Here is a 23368-nt window from a genome sequence, read left to right on the forward strand (position 1 = left end):
TTTGGTTTATTTCGAATTGAGTATAAGATGAATTTTAAACATATTTTTTATTTTTTACTGCTTTCAGTGCATTAGGTTTTGGACTGCTCATATATTTATATATATGTATGTCGTATTTTAGGTGCGTAGTTAGAGTGATAGATGCATAAACCATTAATTTCGACACGTGGCCATTTCTAAACACAACTTTATTCCGTGATAAATTATATCAGCTCACTTTTGGTAGACAAAGCCTTTATCCAATCATAGTTACATACAAAAATTTTTATGTACATTGGTTTTCTTAAAGGTATGACGTAGGCATTTTTAGACAGCAAAGCAGCGCGGAGGTGTTGGTAGAGCAGAAGTTAGGAAAAGGGATGACGTAGTTACTTGTGAGCGGTATTTATACTTAGCTGATGCAGAAAGTACTCTAAAGTGTGATTGGTTAATTTTAGGTTGTTATGTAACATGGAAAGATCTCGAATTTGGGAGAACAGATTAATTTAAGAGAGAGAATATAAAATCTAGAATAGTTAATTTTGAGGTTGCCAATTGTTTCTTAAAGCAACCACCGTATTTTGTTATATCATACATATCCCCCCCTTCAAGGAGAAAAAAGGTGTAGCGACAGAGAAGCCTTTTTAAAGAAAAAGCATTAAAGCACTTAGCAAATGAGAAAACTTAAAATCATAAAATTTTGATCAACATTATTAATTAAAAAACTAAAAAGTATAAATTTTTAATATAAATTTTTAAAAATAAATTTAATTTATAGAGTCCTTTTAAATTTTTCAGCATTTTAGTCCAAAAGTCATTTTATTTGAGAGTTTACATAATCATAATTCTTCAGGGAAGGTTCTTGTTATCACAGAGTATCATAAATAAAAACGTTTACATAATCATTACTTATAATGAAATGTAATACAGATAAATATTTATGATACTAATTTCCATATTGATAAATTCCATGATAACACCATAAATATAATAGGAGTATCATTTTCAGAAATAATGGTTTCACCGTTATTATCTTTCACTTGCAATTCCTGATTTTATCAAACTGGAAAGTCTCGTAGTACTTCTAAACAAATATTTCCATCATTAGGGCTATCCTCTTGAGCTAATCAGTGTGTTCTGCACTAGATGCCTAGGCAGTTACATGAAAAGGCCTCCGTTCCTTCCTTAAGATAACTGGCCTTTGTGACCTGCGCTAATATATTCTGTAAAGAAATAAATACAAATAAATAAAATCTGAAAGCTTTCAGATTTTACATTAATCTCAGAGGGGCGTTTTTTTTTTAACGTTTTGTGTGTTACCTTTATTTATTAAATATCATGTTCTTCGCACTTAATCCATAAAATTCAATTCAAGAGCAATATCGCAAAATAATTTTAAAATGAGCATATCTTTAGAATTCCGATGCACAGTCTCGCGCGCTGGAGATAAAAGGGTTTTTTCTCGTACAGTGTTGTCATTCCTCGCTTTGAAATCGTTGAGTTTGTTAATAAAAAATTCTTTAATGTCTGATAAAATATGAAATTGATAATAAAACAAATTCCAAATTAGGACTTCTAGAAGCCCATAATCGGTGGACGATTACGTTATTCAAAATTTGATGGCTCTAGGTCCCGTTGTTTTATCATAATGCGAGAAACATACATACATTTATGCAGATTCTTCATTATTTAATTTCTTTAAACATAATATAGGGCTGTAGTATTTGGTGGCAACAGTTTGAAAAGCGAATCAACGCAGAAAGTGAATCAACGCAAAATGCCAAAACGAAATTAATAGCCCTTGTGGGCTAACGCCCTTTCGGCTAATAATAACAATATGTAAAATAATAATAATAATAATAATACTAGTAATAATAATCACAAACATAAAATGAGAGCCTCCAACATTATCTCATATGAGGAAGGTAAAAGGAACAATTGTACTGAGTTAATAAAAGGCCTCTATTTCAGAACCAGTACTCCCTCAACATACTCTGTACTTACCATACAGTCATCCGTAAATTTTAACATGCAGTTACCATAAATTCATACTATTTATATGTACTAATTTCACTTATTTTTTATATCGACATCATTTTTAGAATAATTTTAAAATTCTTATTCAAACTTTTCAAAACAAATGCAAAAATATAATTTATATTAATATAAATATAAATATTTCCCTAAAAATAATAAAAATCTAACACTTCTTTACTTACTTTTTAAGGTATTTCTCCTGCATTCTTGGCATGCCTTTGTAGTGTGGTGGTCTGCTTTCTGGTCTCGTATTCCAGAGGTCCTTGGTTCGATTTTCGACGAAGGTGTTACTCATTTTTCATCTTTCCTTTGTAGGGTTTATATTTATTTTAACTAACATTTATTTCAAGTTTAAGCTATCTTTCCTGTCAAGCCTTTACTTTTTCCTAGTATTGCCAATGCCAGAGTATGTAAATCGTAGTAGAACGCGCAGAGTATTCAAATTTTAGCAGAAGTAAATTGAGTTAAATAGAAGGGAAACGAGATTGTAAGTGTACTTCTTGAATCACGAGCGTGAAGGTTGCTAGGTAGAAAATTTAAGAACCGCGCGTTTCGGCCTGTGTGCCTATTTCGGCAGTTCGTTGAATCTTTCAACTTCTTAATTCCGTAAGTTTGCTGAATCTCAGCTGTATCTTAGAACGCGGTTAAGTTAGTCACGATTATAGAGCCTCGTAGGTAGTGACCTCGTTATTTATTCATCCTGTTATTTATTTTTAGTTGTACTTTTCTAATTTTGTTACACCGCCGGGTCGGCGTAGTTTGTGAGCGTCAAGTGAACGTCAAGCGTCAGTGATTTCTAAAGTGAAATAAAAAGGGATTTAAACCCTTCTTACGAGTTCGTATAATTTGCAGTTTATAGCAGTCACTACTACTGTTGCTGAACAGTTCGGGCCACGCAACATCACATTGGCGCCCGAACACCTTACGAACTGAGATGGCCGAAAATTGGATGGAAGCTCCTGTACAACTCCAACAGCCAGAGATGGAGAACCAGTTAGAGGGATTTGGATATTTGGTCCAAACGATGAGAGCATCCATCAAGCCAAACGTCAATTTCGACGGAAAAAATTCGGTGGCGATATTTTTAGAAGGCCTCGAAAATCATTTCCAGCTATATCCTGTGCCGGAAAGACAAAAATTTGCCATTGCCACGTCTACACTAAGAGGACAGGCCTCACTATGGTGGAAGAGTATAGGGAAATTTTTATTAGGAGAATTCGGAGGCCAAACATATACCTTTGAAAATTTCAATATCATTATTAAAGGCCTTCCCCATAGTGAAAGACCGAGCAAAACTAGAAGCCGAACTGTATAGTTTTTATCAACGTAATATAGAAGATTTGACGCACTTCATTCTGCGAAAAGTTAAGCTGACAAACATGCTGTATGGGAAGAAACCCGACTCGGAGATTATTGAAATAATATTACAAAGATTGCTACCTGCGGTCCAAGATTACTTCGAAATCCGAAACCCAAGCACCTTGCAGGAACTCTTCGAGTTGGCGGTCAAGTTCCAAAACCGCAGAATAGCGGAAAAGTCTAGAGGGGCATCGTATTCTCAAGGTCTCCGAAGGCAATCCTCAAATCAACAGACCGGAAACACAAATCGCTCTTATGGGGGAAAGAGCTATCAAGCCAACTCATCGAAGCTCGAAGGTCAAGGCCCAAAAAGGAAATTTGAAAACAACCGTTCGCGTACGCAGAAGACTGAAGTTGAAAGGAAAGCGTTAAACGAGTAGAGGGGCCTGTAAAAGCAAGGGTCCAGACCGCGGAAGTTTCGAAAAAACCCTCAAGAAGATACCTAAATACGGTCGTGGTAAAGAATTCACAATTACCGATTATACAAGTCTTGGTTGGCGATGTACCAGTAGAATCCCTCATCGATACAGGGGCAGAAGGTAATTTTATGAGTGATCCATTTTTCAAGAAGAATTTTAATAGGTTACGATTATTTAAAAATAAAAACACAGAAATTATAGCGGCGCAAGGAAAAACCTGTCAATGTATCGGGAAATTATCATTAAAAATACAGGTAAAAGATGAAAGCCTCAAAGTATTAATTTTTGTGATCAAAAATTTGCAGAGTCCAGTCATCTTAGGCATGGAGATTTTAAAGGCCGCGAAGGCCAAACTGAATTTTCAGGAAAATTCGATTATGCTGAAAATGGATTGGAGGGTGGTGGAGCCAGTAAAACAACCGCAGGTGGACCTTAGCCATTTGAATGACCATGAAAGCCAAGCCATCCAGCAAGTGGTGAGTACTTTTTAAAACTTGTTTTCAGAACGGCCTGGTAATTGTCAGATTGTAACGCATAATATACAATTAACTGCCGATAAACCCTGTAGGACTAAACCATACCGGTATGATAAACAGAAAGAACAAATTATCGAAGAACACATTCAGGAAATGTTGCATAACCAGATAATAACGCCCATAAATAGTGAGTACGCAAGTCCAGTCGTACTATGTAGGAAAAAGAATGATTTCCCTCCTTCGGATAAAAGGGCTTGGAGGTTTGCTATCGATTACAAAAAGCTTAATAGTATGACTTAAGTTCCCAGTTTACCCTTTGCCGGTAATAGAGGAAATTATTAGAAAGATTAAATCTACTAGATACATGACTACTTTGGACTTAACATCTGGCTACTATCAAATAGCTATGAGACCGGAAGATATACATAAAACCGCGTTTATCACAAAATCGGGCACTTATGCATTTTTACGCATGCCCTTTGGCTTGTGTGGGGCCCCCGTCAACATTCCAGAGAGCTATGGACTTGTTTTAAAGCCTGTCCTAGGAAAGTCGACTTTAATCTATCTAGATGATATAATTATAACGAGTAGTACGTTGGAACAACACATTAAAGACTTGAAAGAGGTTTTTAAATTATTAAAAGAGGCCGGTCTTACAATTAACGCATCAAAATGCAAGTTCGCGACTAAAGAATTTAAATATCTGGGTTATAAAATTTCGCAAAAGGGTATAGAAACTCAGGATTCAAAAATAAAAGCCATCAAGAATTTCCCACCTCCCAATACCGCCAAGAAACTTTCTTCTTTCCTTGGGTTATGTTCTTATTATCGGTCGTTCATAAAAGATTTCGCGAACATTGTTGAACTGTTGTTAGTAATTAAAAGAAAGAAAAGTAAGTTTACGTGGGCAGCAGAAGAAAATACAGCATTTGAAAGATTAAAAGAAGCACTCATCAATGCCCCTGTTTTGAAATTCCCGGAAATTGACGAAAACCTGGAAATTGCAGCAGATGCGTCGGACTATGCCGTAGGTGCGGTTCTCATGCAGAATGGCCATCCTTTGGCATTTTTTAGTAAAACTTTAAACTCTAAGCAAAGGAATTATACAGCTACAGAGAGAGAAACATTAGCCGTATTAATGGCTGTACACAAATTTCGAGTTTATTTCGGCAAAGCGCCAGTAATAGTCTTTTCGGATCATTCGACTGTTGGTAGACTTGGGGAAAAACCTAACGCCCAGGTTAATCAGATGGGCTTTAAAACTTCAAGAATATAACCTAATAATTAAATATAAACCGGGTAAGGAAAACAATGTTGCTAACGCACTATTTAGAATAAAACTGGACGATGAAGGCAATGAACTCAAATGCGCTGTGTTGATTTCAAAATTTTAGATTCTAGAGAAACAATTATTATTGAAAGCTGATCCTGAATTTGGAAGTATCTATGCGTATTTGAAAGACCCCCGAAAGCTTTGAACACACAGATATCGATGCAATAAGAAGTAGAGGAGAAAACTATGAAATAATAGATAATTTATTGTTTTATACGAAAGCAACAAACGAAAATTTCGAATACAGACCAGTCATCCCAGCCTCGCTTCGATTAAGCATTTTGAAGGAATTACACGACGCGAAAACAGCGGGTCATTTAGGGGTCAGAAAGACTTTAAAAAGGGTACGCGAGGCGGTATATTTCCCGCAATTATACAAAATAGTAACTGCGTATGTCAGGTCCTGCAATCAATGTCAATTGATAAATGATATTAATTACAGCCCGGCCGGGTACTTAAATAGCATTCGCGCTACATTTCCGAATGAAATTTTAGGCATAGATCATCTTGGTCCTTTCCCCCAGAGTGAGTTAAATAAAAATCGTTTTCTTTTAGTAATTGTAGATCATTTTTCAAAATGGGCAGAAATTGTTCCACTTAAACGCGCGTCAGCCAAAACAGTCGCAGATGCATTCTTACACAGATACATTTTAAAATACGGTGCACCGATGAAAGTCATTAGCGATAACGGTAAACAATTCGTTAGCCAAATATTTGAAAACATTTGCACTGGACTTGGCATACGCCATATCAAAATGTTTCCGTATAGACCACAGGCAAACATCGCAGAAAGAGTTAATAAAAATATTGTAAAAATAATTCGAAGTTATGTTAGCACACATCACAAGCGCTGGGATGGCTACATAAATGAGTTAGCGTATGCTTTAAGAACAGCAAATCATGATACTACTGGAAAAACTCCAGCAGAATTATTTTTAGGACGTAAATTAATTACGCCACTAGATAAATTATTCTTTGTGCAACAAAGAGAGGAAGAATTCAAACAAAAAGATATACAGAAACTTATTGATCAATCGGTTAAAAGTTCGGATACGGCAAGAAATAGACAGAAACTTTACTATGATAGAAAACGCCGTGAAGCAGATTTTAAAGTAGGGGATAAAGTTTTAAAGCGAAAATTTTCTTTATCAAGTGCCCCAGATAATTTCACTGCAAAATTGGCTCCAAAATTTGAAGGCCCCTATGTAATACAGGAAATCAAGGGAGTCGTATTGTACCTTAAGAACGAGAGAGGGGAAACCTGTAAAGCAAGTCCCGACCAGGTGAAAAAATATTATAATCAAAATGATTTTGAAATCCTTAAAAGTTTCTTGCAGGACTCAAGCGCAAAAGAAGTGGAAATTCCAGAGTTAACGCCACCCGAAGCAGAGAACAGAAGAGAAACCTAGCCCTTCTACAAGTCATTCTAGAGTCCTGAAAAGAAGGAAGGAAAATGGTCAAACTCCAGCATTCAAGAAGTGCAGGAATCAACGCCGCCGCGTAAAGAATCTTTGGTAAAAAGGAAAAGACCAGATACAACTTTCACAGTAGAAATTCTGCGTCGAGGAAATCACTTCCAGGGCCATATAGTCAGGAGCAAACAAGGCCGCCGTTCACAAGAAGAAAGACAGGAGGAGGAACGAAACGATTGGCACCAACAGAAGAAATTCAAGCAAGAATCCAGACCGGAGGCCGCCAAGACCAGCCGTCCAGGGGCCAAACGGAAAGGACAGGAACCCGGAGACTACCACCCCCAAGAGGCCGGCGTACAGAGAAGTAAATGCTCGAAAGAAATGAATTCAAATTTAAGTATTAAACTGTAGATAAAATCATGCTTTAGAGCGAAAGCCTGCATGTCTAAAGATGAATGAGTGGGAATTAGAATGAATGTGTTTTGTAGGGTTCTCCACCTAAACTTGAATTTTAAGAATGTTAAACATAGCTCATCGAGTTTCAGTATGTCGGATTAAGGCGTGTCATATTTGGTCGTTTGTATGCTAACAAATCATTGTGGTTAGGGGAAGTGTTGTAATACAAAAACACGAAGATTCCCGTTTGACATCACACATGGTGGAGAACCAGGGTAAAGTTAAATTCATGTTTGAGTATTTGAATGATTGTGAATTAACCAGTTAAATAAAGAAAAGAAAAGGATCGAAAACGAAAACTTTATCCAGTGTTAAGAAAGTGTAAATCATAATGTATTTAGAAGATACTGATACTATTCCTTCCAGATGCTGGAAGGAAGAGAAAAAGTTTGATTGCTGAAGACCAGAAAGGATCCTGTAAGAAGATATGGTAATTTCACATCTACAGAAATGCTTATAATTGTTGTAGGAAACAGTTTGTTTTATGTAAACGGAGCTCTTGAGTCTTAGGTTAGAATATGGAAACTTTTTCAACAGGTCGTTTTTAGGACCTGCTTCTAAGTTTACCAAATTCTGGCAGCGGCAAATGTAGGGTTTATATTTATTTTAACTAACATTTATTTTAATTATTTTAACTAACATTTACAACTTAATTAATTAATTAATAATTTAACATTAACTAACATTTACTTTCCTGTCAAGCCTTTACTTTCCCCTAGAATTGCCAATGCCAGAGTATGTAAATCGTAGTAGAACGCGCAGAGTATTCAAATTTTAGCAGAAGTAAATTGAGTTAAATAGAAGGGAAACGAGATTGTAAGTGTACTTCTTGAACCACGAGCGTGAAGGTTGCTAGGTAGAAAATTTAAGAACCGCGCGTTTCGGCCTGCGTGCCTATTTCGGCAGTTCGTTGAATCTTTCAACTTCTTAATCCGTAAGTTTGCTGAATCTCAGCTGTATCTTAGAACGCGGTTAAGTTAGTCACGATTATAGAGCCTCGTAGGTAGTGACCTCGTTATTTATTCATTCTGTTATTTATTTTTAGTTGTACATTTCTAATTTTGTTGCACCGCCGGGTCGGCGTAGTTTGTGAGCGTCAAGTGAACGCAACTGTGATTTCTAAAGTGAAATAAAAAGGGATTTAAACCCTTCTTACGAGTTCGTATAATTTGCAGTTTATAGCAGTCACTACTACTGTTGCTGACCAGTTGGGGCCACGCAACATCACACCTTCTTCCAAAATACCTAATGTCTCTACGACTTTACTAAATTATTAGAATTCGAATTTCTAGTACCATTTTTTATAAAACAATGCTATACATTTAATCCAAGACAAGAAGAAACAGCAATATGTATTCCGTTTTCGATATAATAATAATGATTAGCAATTTCAATATAATATTTTTAGTTGCACTAAATAAAATCTTTTTAAAAAAAATCCATATCACAAAACTTAAGAAATTAGAACTCGATGAATAAATCATGCAAGAAATATTCCCATTTTTCAATTCATCTTGGACGAGAAAAGCAACTTTGAACTAACTTTTAATGAAGAAAATTGCTGACGCATAAATTGGAATTGCTGTAGTAATAGAAAGCACAATGACCTCGATAATCATATACTAGATTGCGTTGTTGAAATAAACTTTGAATCTTCGTACACATTAATTCACCTTCATTACTGTAGATTAATTTTTAAAAATGGATTTCTCTTCACTTTAATATTTTACACTTTCGGCACAATGATTTTGCTCATGGAAATACTTTTCGACCGCACACTTGTGAATGTCGAGAAGACCGTTACTCTTGATTCCGGAATCAACACCATTTTCCATTGGAGTTGAGGCAGCATGTACACATCCTAGTCGACTTTATATATATGTATACACAGATGCATTCATTTATGTTTACATTTTCATATTTCAAAGAAACATATAAAATATCTAATTAAACTGAAAAGATTTTTTAAATTTTCAAATTGGGAATTAAATAATGTGCTACGTTATAATGTCATCCAGTTTTGCCTTATTGTCTGCTCCCACGTTTACCCATTAATTTAAACCTTGAATGTTTGTTTTCTGGCATATGGTATATGAGTGCGGAAAGGTAGACTTTACGATATCTTTGTTTTGTCTATACTTTTAACATATTAGATTAAAATATTTTTTAATCAGTGCATATTGCCAAAATTTTGCTGTTTTCGCTGTGTTGCATTTGCTGTTTTCTGATTTTTTTACAATATGCTAAAAAACGAAATGTATAAAGAATAATTATGTAACAGTTATTACTCGATTTTTTTAAATATAAAACTAGTGCCAAATCTTTAAACGCGTTTTGTTCAAATAGTGATTCAGCAGAATTCTTATTAGAGTGTGGTGGCGAAGTTATAAGATCGAGCCTTTAGAAAATATCATTACACGCGTCTGAACTGGTTAATGTAGATGGCGTAGCAAATTTATGCAATACATACAATATAGCAAATTTATTCTAATGTATAAGTTTCCGTAGTTCTGTTCAGAGCTGAGGATTATAGGCATACGTTCCATAGCAAGCAAAAACGTTTAACAGGACAATTTTCCTACAGTCTTTATGGCTTTGTATTCAGAACCCTCGCTGATAGGCTAAAAGCTTTTTTTAACATTATCCTTGTAAAGCGTCTGTAGAATTATTCATCCACTGCTACTGTAATCAAGTGTTGGTTGCATTCCGAAGTTTTCCAGTTTGCATGCTAGAAAGCACAACAGTAATATTGATTCACTATTCTCGGTTACGATAATTAATTAGAATAGTTTTATGTGTTTATTATATTCCATATTTTGTTGCAGGTCAAAATACGACCGTTTTTAGCAAAAATGTGCAAATGGAAGTATCTGAATGCAACTCCGAACATGAACATTGCCCATTATATCAAGGCACGGTTCATAAAGTGACATTCCATTTTGGTAAGTATACTGTATTCTTTTACGCTATATAGACTCATCTGATGTTTTCATTAATACCATAGTAATTTAAAATTAGGTAAAACAACAGCCTTATTTTAACGTAGTTCTAGGGCCGGAGCCCGAGCCGGTGCAATCGGTTCGGACACACCGGGAGGCTGAGAAGCAATGAGCAGCAAAATTTGGGACTTGCAAAAATTTAGAATTTAGGAAAGGCACTGGGCAGCAGAATTTAGGGGCCGAAAAAAGTTTTAGAATTTAGAGAGGCAATGCGTAGTAGAATTTAGGACTCGCAGAGATTGCACAGGGTGGCAAAATGCTTAGCGCCGGTATTGCGTAAATCTATGCTAAAATAATGTTCATTTTTTCTTTATTTTAAGTTTTATATCGGTCTATTTTGCTTCAAACACAGTAACTCTTTGAATTCTGTAAATAAATTTCTAAGCGATAAAATGCGTAAATAATTTATTTTTTGTCTGTCTCGAGTTATAATATGTACTATATCAACGTTTCTTAAACTGTGAGTCGCGACCCCAAATAAGTTCGCCAAGCGAAATGTTGGAGTTGCGAAATTTTAATTCAAATAAATATATTTAAAAAGAAATGTTAATCGCAGTCTCTTAATGTTCTTCAGTATATTGTAGCTGAGTTATAAAATCGTAATCCTCACCAGGTTGTACTGTAAATTATATTTCATAGTGAAAGTACCACTATGGCCATCGTAATGACGGTATCGCACTGTAATTTCAGCATATAATTTATTTTAGAGTCAAAATATGCTGCTAACACACTGTACCTAATGTGCTGCGCCTTGCAGACGTGTCGTCTTCGCTGTGACAAGCGTAGAGATTACATTTTTCCAGTATAGCCAGTTGTTTCTGCGTAACCGCAGCAAGTGTAACTAAACGAACTAAGCAAGAATAATCAGCAACCTGTTTTAGTAATCGTAAGAATAATGCAAGGTTATATTTACTGTTTTACTCGACTGAGGTTAGTATTTATTTATATAATCATTACAACAGATGTTATTTTATTTATATTTTAGGATATAATATTTTTTACATGTAGATGAATGGTTTTAACTTTAGTAGGAAAGGTAATGACCAAGATAGCAATCATAATGACGCTTTTCAAACAGGATCTAGTAATCAGAAAGAAGCATTTAGAACGCGAAAAAAAGAAAACATGATGAGACATTTCTCCAGTTTCGGCTCTAATTTCAACGACTGTCATGGTAATGAACAATCTCTTTGTAACAAATTTAACAAAGGCAGTAAGACAATTAAACAGGCTTCCCGATTTCAAGCAACCTTCGTACGCCAATAAACCGAAAGAATAAATCGAACGATTGTTAAAAATCCTCAAACAAAAACAGTATTTTGAGGAATGTATGGCAATTGGGGGAAAATATTTATTCGCTTCATACTTGATTAATTGATTGATTGTACAATCAAAAGTCGTTAATTCGGACACCCGTAATCCGGAATGATCTATAATCCGGACCTCAAAGCTAAAATCTTTCTGCGCATGCGCCGCATTGACGCATGCGCATAGGCGTTTTACTCGTGTGCGCAAGACATTTACGACTGCGCATATGCATCTGCGCAAGTGCAGAATACGTTTTCGCGTGCGCGTTTAATGTATGACGGACGGTATAAGCTAAAATTATCTAATTATCTATTTCAGTTAATGTTAATAATTGCGTTGTTTCTTAATCTTCAAATTGGATCCGGCTTATTATTTTTTGCAGACTGTAAGAGCAATTTTCTAAAAGTAAGCTTGAACTTTCGATTATGTCAAATAGAATTTCCGATGCTGGAGCTCCCAAAGGATCTAGAAAACGAAAGTATGTTTCGATGTCCATCAAACAAAAAACGAATTGCTACAAAAAATGAATAAAAGCATATCCTTTGTTTATCTAACCGTTCCGAAATCTGTTTATCAATTTCACGCTGCTCTGCGCGGGGGGGGGGGGCACGTCGCGGCGCGCAATGAACTGGAAGTTGATCTGTCAGCACTATCGTTATCTTCAGGGCAGATGTTTTTATTTTATTCGGCTTATAATTCCTTACTAAATGTAGTATTTAATTTCGATGTACTCCGTCTTTGATATGATTTAAATCAAATTCCTCGTCATTATAAATATCACGAATACAAATCACATAGTTTTCTGGTTGCAATTTTCTAATATCGGCTATGAGTAAGGTATGCTTTACGCATCCGCGCGTTAAAAGAAATGTTTAATAAAGTAAACAAATAAATATTAGGCTTCTTTTTTGGTAAATTTGGATACCCTTTAGATCATAATTGCTCATTATTTTATAAATTACGGATTCATATTTTTAGTTTTATAATTTCTGCATGCCATCTTACCAGATTTAAACTGATGATCTATAATCCGGAAAAATCGATAATCCGGAATCGCCGAAGTCCCGACGAGTCCGGATTAAAGACTTTTGACTGTATAGCGCGAAGTTTCCTATTTGATTCTTAGAAATAAAAGATCATAAACCATTGTAGAAAATCTTGTATTGCCTAAAAACTACTAATTTGCTGCTACAAAAATCGTAGAAATACTTCACAGTGTTAAATGTTGCGACGAAATTCATAAAATTCGTGTAAAACGACAGGATTAATTTCTGAAATTACAATTCAAGCTACTGATTAGATTTAAAGGAAGCCAAACATTTACAATTCATTTGAAGCACCTAATAGTTCACAAATAGCTCAGTTATTAATATATTTCACATACATTTACAAAGAAAACATCGATGAAGATTATCTTGTCGTCCTTTGGAAGAACATAAAAGAGGAAAAGAAATGCATAGTAAAGCTAGCCAATGTTTTAAAACTGGATGCTTAGAACGGAAAAATTACTTTGGAGTAAACGTAGATAAAGCGAAAACGATGACGGTGAAAAAATATTAACTTCAAATCATTTCTGGTAACGATAATACAAACTTTTATATATTGGTCGATCCATCAAAAGACCCTTCCATAGGGGAAAAGCAGAAGAATTGCAGGATGTTCTTCAGGATGCTGTCACAAATTATAAACTTTATCAAAAGCCGTTTAACAGCAGCCGTTTATTATCAAATCTCTGCAATATTTTGGACTCAGAATTAAAAAAAAAAATTATTGCGCACAGAACTAAGATGGATATCAGCAGGGCGAAGTTTAAGAAAATTATTTTTATTAAAAGATGAATTAAAAGAGAGAAAACGCTGTGTCGAAGATGTGCTATTTTTCAGACATTTTTAAAAAACTAAATGATCTTAACTTATCTCTTTAAGGAGAAAATAGCAATATAATAGTTACTTCTAATGATAAAATTGAAGATTTATTAAGAAGATTAGCATTTAGAAAAATCGGTGTAAAATTGTTCATTCGAAATGTTTTCAACAATCGACGTTTTTCAACAATCGACGGTTATGAAATTTTAATTGAAAAAATTATTAGAGATCATTTAAACAAAACCTAAAAACATAGTTTTGTAAATATTTGATATCGAATTCTGATTTCGAAAGTTATCTTGGATTCAAAAACCATTTTCATTTGATCGAAAATTATGAGACTAATCGCCTGCCATATAAAGCCTAAGAGAAATTACCTTGACCCAAACTTGAGTTTACTCAAAAGTTCTTAACTAAATTCTGAATGGAAGTTACAACAGAATGTCCCACATTTTCTGAAATAGTATTAAATGTCCTTCTGCCATTCAGCACTATATACTTAGGTGAAACGACCTTTCTCAGCTTATTACATGCGAGTATCGTTGAACGCTGAAAAACGCCAAAGATGATTTACGTTCAGCCGTTTAAATATTGCACCACGATTTAATTTAATTTGTTAATATAGCAAAAAACAAGAACATCCGCCTCATAAAACATGATTTCCCAGTATTTTTGTATGTTTAAAAGAAATCCCAAAACTCCTTCGTTCCATAAATACACTGCGGGGAGGGGGGAGACAGTTCTATATCTACCGTTCTACTGGGCCTATTGACGAAATTCCAATTGCGTTTTCCATGTCTCGAAAGCGCAACTTAGGATATATATTAGATTTAAATGTAGCTTTGTTCTAATATAGATATTTTGACATAAAATAGGACCTTTTTCTGAAATAACATAGTAATTTTTTAAATATTTCGATTCTAGGACTCAAATTATGCTTAAATATTAAATTTGTAAAATTTGGTGCGAAATTTACGCAGAAACTCAAAAATTTAACTTGGCGCATTTTTTTCAGTTTGAGGCAAGAATAATTCACTTGATGACTTCTTAATATATGGCAACCTATTTTTCGTTCCCTTCCATTGTGCAGAAGCGGGAAAAAGGTTCCTTCGTTCCTATCTTTTTACACTGTGGATAAACGGAAAAGTTACATCGTTCCTACTTTTAAATAATTTTAACTAAGTGCGTAATCCACATTTTCGTTATTATCGCTTTAAACAAATATGCCAAATTTCAAAACGCGCCAATATATAAATTCACGTATATCTTCGGAAATTTTGAATAAAAAGCTCTAGTTTTTTGCAGGTGTGCTTAGAAATACATCTAAACACTTTAAGACGATTGTAAAAATTTTACAGATTGTAGAGACATTAAGTATGTTTTGAAAGCCAGAGAGATGAAAAATTAGCAACCGCCTTCGCCGGGAATTGAACCACGGACCTCTGGAATACCGGCCCAGCGTGCAGAACCATTACACCACGAAGGCACGGTAGGAAAGTGGGAGAAATACCTTATGTACTCCCCTTTTTAAAGGTTTAAAGGTTCCGACTGGGGTTTTTAGGGGACCCAATCGCCAAATCCTAGGTGTGGAGAGTCATCATCCACAACCCTTTTAGTTCGGGTGCCACTGTAGAGACATTAGGTATTTTTTTGGAGGCCGGAGAGATGAAAAATTAACAACCGCCTTCGCCGGGAATCGAACCACGGACCTCTGGAATACCGACCCAGCGTGCAAAACCACTACACCACGAAGGCTCTCCAAGAAGATGGGAGAAACAACCTTATAAGGTTATAATTCAAAATTTTTGAAAAAATTATTTAAACATATAAATTTTAAAAATAAATCATAAAAAATGGGTGAATTTTATTTGGAACGAACTGTGTAAGAAGGAATCAAATAAGTTTCATAAAAAAAGAGATATTAATAAATACATACCAAATTGAATTAACATTGAGGAGCTAATATTTTGAAAGCTAATTTTTTAAAAAGTACCCATGCGATTTTTGCAAATTATGGGAGTTTGGCGTAATTTGAGCCGTAGAATCGAAATATGGAAAAAAATTGACATGTCATTTCAGAAAAAGTCCGATTATCTGTCAAAATACCTATATTAGAACAATGCTATATATAAACCTAATACATGTCCTAAGTCCCGCTTTCGCGACATGAAAAATGCAATTTAAATTTTCTCAATCGGCCCAGTAGAACGGAAGATAAAGAACTGTCCCATTTTTTCCCCGCAGTGTACATTGTTTAGCGAAGAAATTAATTATTTATGGGAAAGTATTAATTTATATATCTTTATTTGATATCTGGGATCACCAAAAAATCTCGATTATAAAAAGGGGTTATGAATGAAGAAAGCGCTGTGCTATACGAATTTTAAGATGATCTACAACAGCATCAATCAACGTTCTTTTGTCAAGAGTCAGATTTTAGACTTTGTAGAAAAGAGCTAACTTTGAAATTATTATGTAGATACAGAATACGCAGGTTGTACGTATCCAAATGATCAGAAGGTTGTTGATGCTTGTTCCTTGATCTATTGCACCAAGATATTTTACTGTACATTTATTTACAATTTATTTACAAGTCGTATGCCACCTGGCATGTTTACAAGCGTTATGCCTCCTGGCATGTACATGATAGACGTATTCTGCCACCTGGCATGTCAATTGATTCATCATACTAGTTTTCTGCCACCTGACAGATACGATGCAATTACCTCAATTAGCAGTAATACGCCCGACATTTTGGCGTGTCCGCTTCCCTTACGTTCTGTAACGCAACTAACTTTTTGTGCGGTGCGCCCTCTGGGCACAAATCACCGCAATCACCGAGGAGGTCAAAACATCCTCCCCCCCGATGAATTACATTCATCTTAATACAATCTTCAATATATGCAAACAAGTAAATGAAAAATATAGAAACTGAAAACATACAAAAACCTTCAAAAAGTATAAAATTACATGTTACACTTACCAATCTTCTAGCAAAACATCTTATATCTTACTATATTGAAACGTTAACTATGAGGGTTAAACTAGAACAAACAAATAAAATTATTAGTACAATAAAAAATGAAAATAATAATAAAACATATTCAATATGAAACAAACACTTAAGTTAATGTTCTTCAACTGGTAAAAGACACAGTTTGGTAATAGGATGTTTAATGTCTCCGTGCACAGTTTTTAGTCTAACCACTCGGACATTATTGTCTCTTCCAGGAAACACTTCTATTACTCGCCCGAGTTTCCAACGTAATGAAGGCATATTATCTTCTTTAATGATAACCAAGTCATTTAGACGAATATTTCTGCTAGGCTGTCTCCATTTGCTACGCTGCTGTAGTTGGCACAGGTACTCTTTAGACCACCGCTTCCAAAACCCTTGAAACATCTGCTGTGTTAGTTGCCATCTTTGCAATGGAGACACTCGTACTTCGGTTAAATCTTGTTCCGGAACAGCTGTTAAAGAAGTCCCTATAATAAAGTGTCCAGGAGTCAAAGCTGTCAAATCATTGGGATCACTGGAGACCGGTGTTATTGGCCTCGAATTTAAGCATGCTTCAATTTGTGCAATTAGAGTTAGAAACTCTTCATAAGTCAAAATTTGAGTTTCAACACATTTCTTTAGATGCAGCTTCATAGATCTAACAGCTGCCTTCCATATACCACCATGATGTGGAGCAGCAGGCGGGTTGAATATCCACCTTATGTTTTCATTTGCTAACCACCTTTGAAATTCTGAAGCCTTCCGTAACTCATAGGCGGTAAGCATACCAGATTGCTTTTCACGAACGGATTTACAGTTCACGAAGCGCAGAACATAAGCCATTATTCCCAGTACTTTGGTTAAATTTCCGTACAGTTCAAGATTTAGTAACGGTTCTGTAGATTCCACAAGTGTTTTCAAAGTAACACATTTTCGTTCTTCACTAACGTTTTGCAAGTCAGCTTCGGTATTCATTTCGTTTATGTGATGTCGAATATCTACTTCTGAAAGCCAGGGTGGCCCAGAAAACCAATCACTATCATTAATTAGAGCTTCAGCATCCATCCCCCTCGTAAGTTTATCAGCAGAGTTTGTCTTCCCACTGCAAAAGTACCAGTTGTTTAAAATTGTTTTGTCCTTGATTTCTACCATACGATTTCTAACAAATTGTTTCCACTCGTTGGCAGATCCCTTGATCCAGTGAATGCAAATTTGGGAATCAGTCCAGTAAAATATATTTCCCTTATCCAACTGCGGAAATATCGATTGCAAATACGAACCGAATCTTGCAGAAATTAATGTTCCCAAAAGTTCAAGCCTAGGGAGTGTTACCCTTTTTAATGGAGCCAAACGGGATTTCGACACTATCAAACTTGTTTTACATTTATTTTTCTTCTTAAATATAAAATATGCTACGGCACCATAACACTTGGGACTGGCATCAGAAAATATGTGAACTTCTATAAACTTCCAACACATATCACTGAAGTACTGTCTGGGAATTTCGAAAAACTTTATTTTTTCAACTTCTTTTAACCATTCCTGAAATATGAATTATGTATCAAGGGGAACACTTTCGTCCCATTGAATACCCTTTTCCCACATAGTTTGCATTAAGAGTTTAACTCGAACAGTAAATGGATTCATAATTCCCAAGGGATCAAACAGCATACATGCTGTTTGACATATGAACATGCTGCTAAAATGATGCGTTTAGTTACTTTGAGATTTTGTAACTTCTCAAACTGAGATACATCTATTTTCAAATTATCATTGACATTATCCCAGATAAGACCTAAAACTTTCAACGGTACCAACGGTACCAAAGAGTCTTCAGATGTTTCACGAGAGTCAGTTCCATTAAGTTTCCATAGTTCATACAGCTCAGGTGAGTTTGAAACCCATCTACGTAAATTCATACTGGCCTCGCTAAGAATGAAAATCATGTCCTTGCTTAAATGTAAGGCCTTTGCTACATTAACTGTCCCAGAAATTAAATCATCTACGTAAAGCTCTTTTAACATACTGCATGCCTCTTCGTAGGCATCTTCATACTTTTTAAAATGCAGTCTTACTGTAGCTGTTAATAAATAAGGTGAGCACTTGACCCCGAAAGGAACTCGATTGTGTTGGAGAACTTGTAAGTTGGGATTACTGTGATCGAGATTTGACCCTTCCTCATTTATCCACAAAAACTTTAAAAAATCCCTATCTTCTTTAGCTAAGCCTACCTCTAAAAATGTACGCTGAATGTCGGCACAAAACGCAATTGAATGTACCCTGAATTTAATGATAATCTTTAGCAAATCAGGATTTAAATTAGGTCCGCTTTCCAAACAATCATTAAGTGATAAATTTCCCTTACTTTTAGAAGAAGCGTCAAAAACTATTCGAACCTTTGTAGAATCCTTCTGCTCGCGCACTACCGCGTGATGAGGCATGTAATACCCCGTTTTCAAACTACTATTTAAATACGTATCTACCCGTTCCACTATACCATCTCTCAAGTGTTCATTAATTATCTCATTATATTTTAAATATAGCTCGCTATTTTTCTGAAACTTATTTAAAAATTGTAAACGCTGTTTCGCGATTTCATAATTGTTATTTAAACCTTCAACACCCTCTTTCCACAATAATCGAGTTTCATACCTTTTATTCTTGTAAGTTGTATTTCGTTCAAATGACTCTAAAATTTCTTTATCTGATAGAGATATTTCTTTATCCGAACTTATCCCAATTGCTTCTAATTCCCATAATTTCTTTCATAATCTAAGTCCTCATTTACAACGGTTATATGATTAACTTTTGCTTCCTTACACTTTGATCCTTCGTCCTTGCCTTGAATCACAAAACCGAAAGTGCTTTCTGTTGCGACTAATTTTTTACAAATCTTCACGTTTCGTTCTCCTAAAATTTCCCAAATATAATCCGAACCTATTAATACTTGAATTTCGTCACTCGTACCAGCATCTGCTAATTCTATTCCCTTCTCAAACACTTCTTTCGTATCCACCGAGAAGGAACTTTTACTTGCCCTAGTGTTATAGAATCAATGACTATTGCGTTAATTTTTATCTTTTTACTGGGATGGCTTACATTTTGCAATACGATTTCTACGATATCATACAAGCGCTCTTTTGCATCTTTGCATCCAAACGTGAAAATAATAAGCGCTTCTTTATTAATAATTTTCAACCCCAGTGATCAACCACTTCTCGTAAGATGAATGACTTTGTTGACCCTGAATCTAGCATACAACATAATACCTTTTCGTTCCCCCCTTTACACCTAACTGTTGCCGTAAACGTCTGTAAAAGAACGGAAGTCGGTAGTTTAATTTTGTTATTATTTTCATTATATAAGAGCGAAAGAGAAGCTTCAGGGATTGGCGTTTGTTTTGTCTGATTGGAAGTATCCGTCTCTAAACCTTTCGATGCGGCGTCACATATTAACGAATTATGTAAACCTTGGACATTGCACAGTCTACATTTTTCATCTTTATGAGCACAGAAACGCCTTGGATGCCCTTTCGAAAAGCAAATAAAACATAAACCTCGATCCATTAATGCCTTTCGGAGAGCCTTTAAATCAAGTGCGCAATCATGATTCATATGACAAGCAGATAAACAAAATATGCAGACATTTTGATTCTCTTTCTTAAGCGGGGTCTTTCGATTTTGATTAAAATGTGATTTTTGAAAGTATTTAGAGGGAGTTTCGCTTCGACTAGTTAATACTGAAGCTCCTTGCTTATTCGTACTGTAATCATTTCTTTTAGAATGCATGTAAGATTTATTTTGATAACCTTGATGGGAACTTTTGTTTCGTATTGATGTTTCATTTACATCAAAATTCTTAGAACGCGCTAACATCATTGATGTTTCCCTACATTCCACTTCCGTTTTCAAGAACGTTAGTAGTTCATTAACATCGAAATTTTGTTTATCACTTCTTTTCCTAGTGAATTCTAGAGTTAAATTCTCGGGTATTAACTTTAACAAAATAGGGGATAATAAATGTCCATAAGAACCACTAGTAACATTTAAAGAATTTAAATTCCTTATTTGTATTTCTATATCGTCATAAAGCTTCCTCAAAGAAGCCGTATTTCCGGAATATTTTACAGGTTCTAAACTCAACAATTTATTCATATGCGCATTAATTAGCAGGTCATCTCTGCCGAAATGATTTTTTAGTATATCAACAGCCACCGTATAGTTTTCACTAGTAAATGTTAATCCACTAATAGCATTTAAAGCTAAACCTCCCAAAAGCGATTTTAAATAACAAAACTTGTCAACCGAACTGAGACTTTCGTTTTGGTGAATGGAATTACTAAACTGATTCCAGAATTCAAGCCAAGAACAAGGATCACCGTAATATTTTGTAATCGTTAATTTTGGCAATTTTAAAGTATTAACTTCACAAGTTTTCAACTTCGGAGATATAGTTTCCTCACTAGAATTTCTAGATTCAACTTTACACGCGTTTTTTCTTAATTTTTCCTGAATTTTACATTTAAAACTTATAATTCTTTCCTGATATTCCTGCGCGGAAATTACTTCTGTTTCCAACTCCTGTTCCGTAATTATAAGTTTTTCAATCTCAGAATCGTATTGTTTCAACAACTGCGATTTTTCAAGTAACATTTCGAGTAATTCTTTTAATTTCTCATCCGCGGTTTCACCCTCTTCTAACAATGCAGAATCTATTTTACTCATCAACTTAGTAGTTAAGTTACGCGTCACCGTACGCAACTTCTTTGCCTTATTCATAGCCTCCATTATACCATTAGATTCTATCAACTATAATAATCACCAAGATTTTTATTCAACAATTCTATTAAAAACTGGAAAAATGAAAAAGGGCCTACCTCGAATTTCTTCGCGTTAAATCCTGGCTTTTCAGTCATGAACTCACTAATTTTTATGAACTCACTACTTTTCTTCGTCCATTCTTCATCTCCACAAATCAAGTCCGGTGTCACCAAAAAAAAAAAAAAAAAAAAAAAAAATTGTACGTATCCAAATGATCAGAAGGTTGTTGATGCTTGTTCCTTGATCTATTGCACCAAGATATTTTACTGTACATTTATTTACAATTTATTTACAAGTATTTATTTACAAGTATGCCACCTGGCATGTTTACAAGCGTTATGCCTCCTGGCATGTACATGATAGACGTATTCTGCCACCTGGCATGTGAATTGATACATCATACTAGTTTTCTGCCACCTGACAGATACGATGCAATTACCTCAATTAGCAGTAATACGCCCGACATTTTGGCGTGTCCGCTTCCCTTACGTTCTGTAACGCAACTAACTTTTTGTGCGGTGCGCCCTCTGGGCACAAATCACCGCAATCACCGAGGAGGCCAAAACACAGGTATTTAAACATTTTTTTTTCTTTTATAAATTGCATATTGGCAAAATTTAAAATGTAGCTAAATTAGACACAGTTATTTATAATACTCTTTAGCAAATGAAATTAATAAAACTTTCTTTCTTATATAATATTTCAACTAATAGAGTTTGGAAATTTTGAAACCTTTTCATCAAAACTGATTGCTAATGCTAATTTTTTAATGGTAATCGGTAATTAGATTTTATACATACTGTAGAGATATTAAGTATTTTTTGGAAGCAGGAAAGGTGAAAAATTAGCATCGCCTTCGCCGGGAATCGAACCGCGGACCCCTTAAATGCGCTGAGCGTGTAGACCACTACACCACGAATGCTCGTTAAGAAAGCGGAAGAAATACTTTATAATACAACCTCACTTATCCTTTCAGAAAGGCGAGTTCTGATGATCTGAGACAAATTCACAGGCATATGATTTTAATTCAGCATATTCATCACTTGGAATGCAAAATGTTATTCGATAACGCTTCATTTTTGGTGTTGGCGACAATTTTCAAAATGCCGTCAAGTCGTACCGTATGCTAGGGTTTTACCGAGAGATTAATGAGGCTATTTACGCGTATGGTTTAACATAATGATTACATGATACGTATATCTGAATGATGAATAACACTTCGTCTTGCTATAGAATAAATTAAATGCTACGTAGGTTAAAACGATAATTTCCCGATCACACCATTCCAAGCAAAACTGGGTTCTCAGATTCATAGAAATTATGAACTATTAAATAATACCAAAAAGGAAATGCTAAATTTAACAGGAATGGCAACAAGTTAGATAAGCCTAACTAAATGACAACAGTATGAAATAGAGCCCTTTCGATTTGTTTTGTTGAAAGTTTAGTGGTGGTGATGTGATGTTTCATATTCTAGGAAGTGTTTGCTATGTGATACTTAACGTCATTACATTGGGGATTAAATACTTCCACCTGAAGATTAGGCAGAAGTTTCTCAAATGAATAATTAACTGGATTTTGAATTATAGAAAATTCCTTTTGTGCTTGAAAGGTACTGTTGGAATTGCAGTATTAACTGCCGCACCCAATATGTATGAGAATGGATATTTCTTCGTAATAAATTCTGATAACACATTAAGTACGTAAAACAATTTGGCATTACTTGAGATTCAAATAAATTTTTATTATCATTCAAATTAAATTATAATATACATTCTATAATATAAAAAGCAAACTCACCAAGAAGTTACCGAATGGGACGGAAATCCGTATGTTCGTACCTTATTAATAGAATATACTAACCATTAATTTTTGGCGGACAGTGATTGACTAGCTGGAGTTTCAGC

General features: G+C 34.9%; 1 protein-coding gene across 1 annotated transcript in view; it reads left to right on the forward strand.

The window, feature by feature from the left end:
* The window catches only part of LOC118181051 (NPC intracellular cholesterol transporter 2-like), a 61187-nt gene that overhangs the window by 15420 nt on the left and 22399 nt on the right, over positions 1 to 23368 (forward strand). Inside the window, exon 2 of the mRNA XM_035350126.2 lies at positions 10297 to 10413. Within this exon, the coding sequence (XP_035206017.1) occupies positions 10297 to 10413 (117 nt within the window). The remainder of the gene's footprint in view (positions 1 to 10296; positions 10414 to 23368) is intronic.

The sequence above is a fragment of the Stegodyphus dumicola genome, chromosome 1 (assembly GCF_044657685.1).
Source record: "Stegodyphus dumicola isolate Sdum_Otavi_A_Nest chromosome 1, ASM4465768v1".
In the NCBI taxonomy this organism is placed as follows: domain Eukaryota; kingdom Metazoa; phylum Arthropoda; class Arachnida; order Araneae; family Eresidae; genus Stegodyphus; species Stegodyphus dumicola.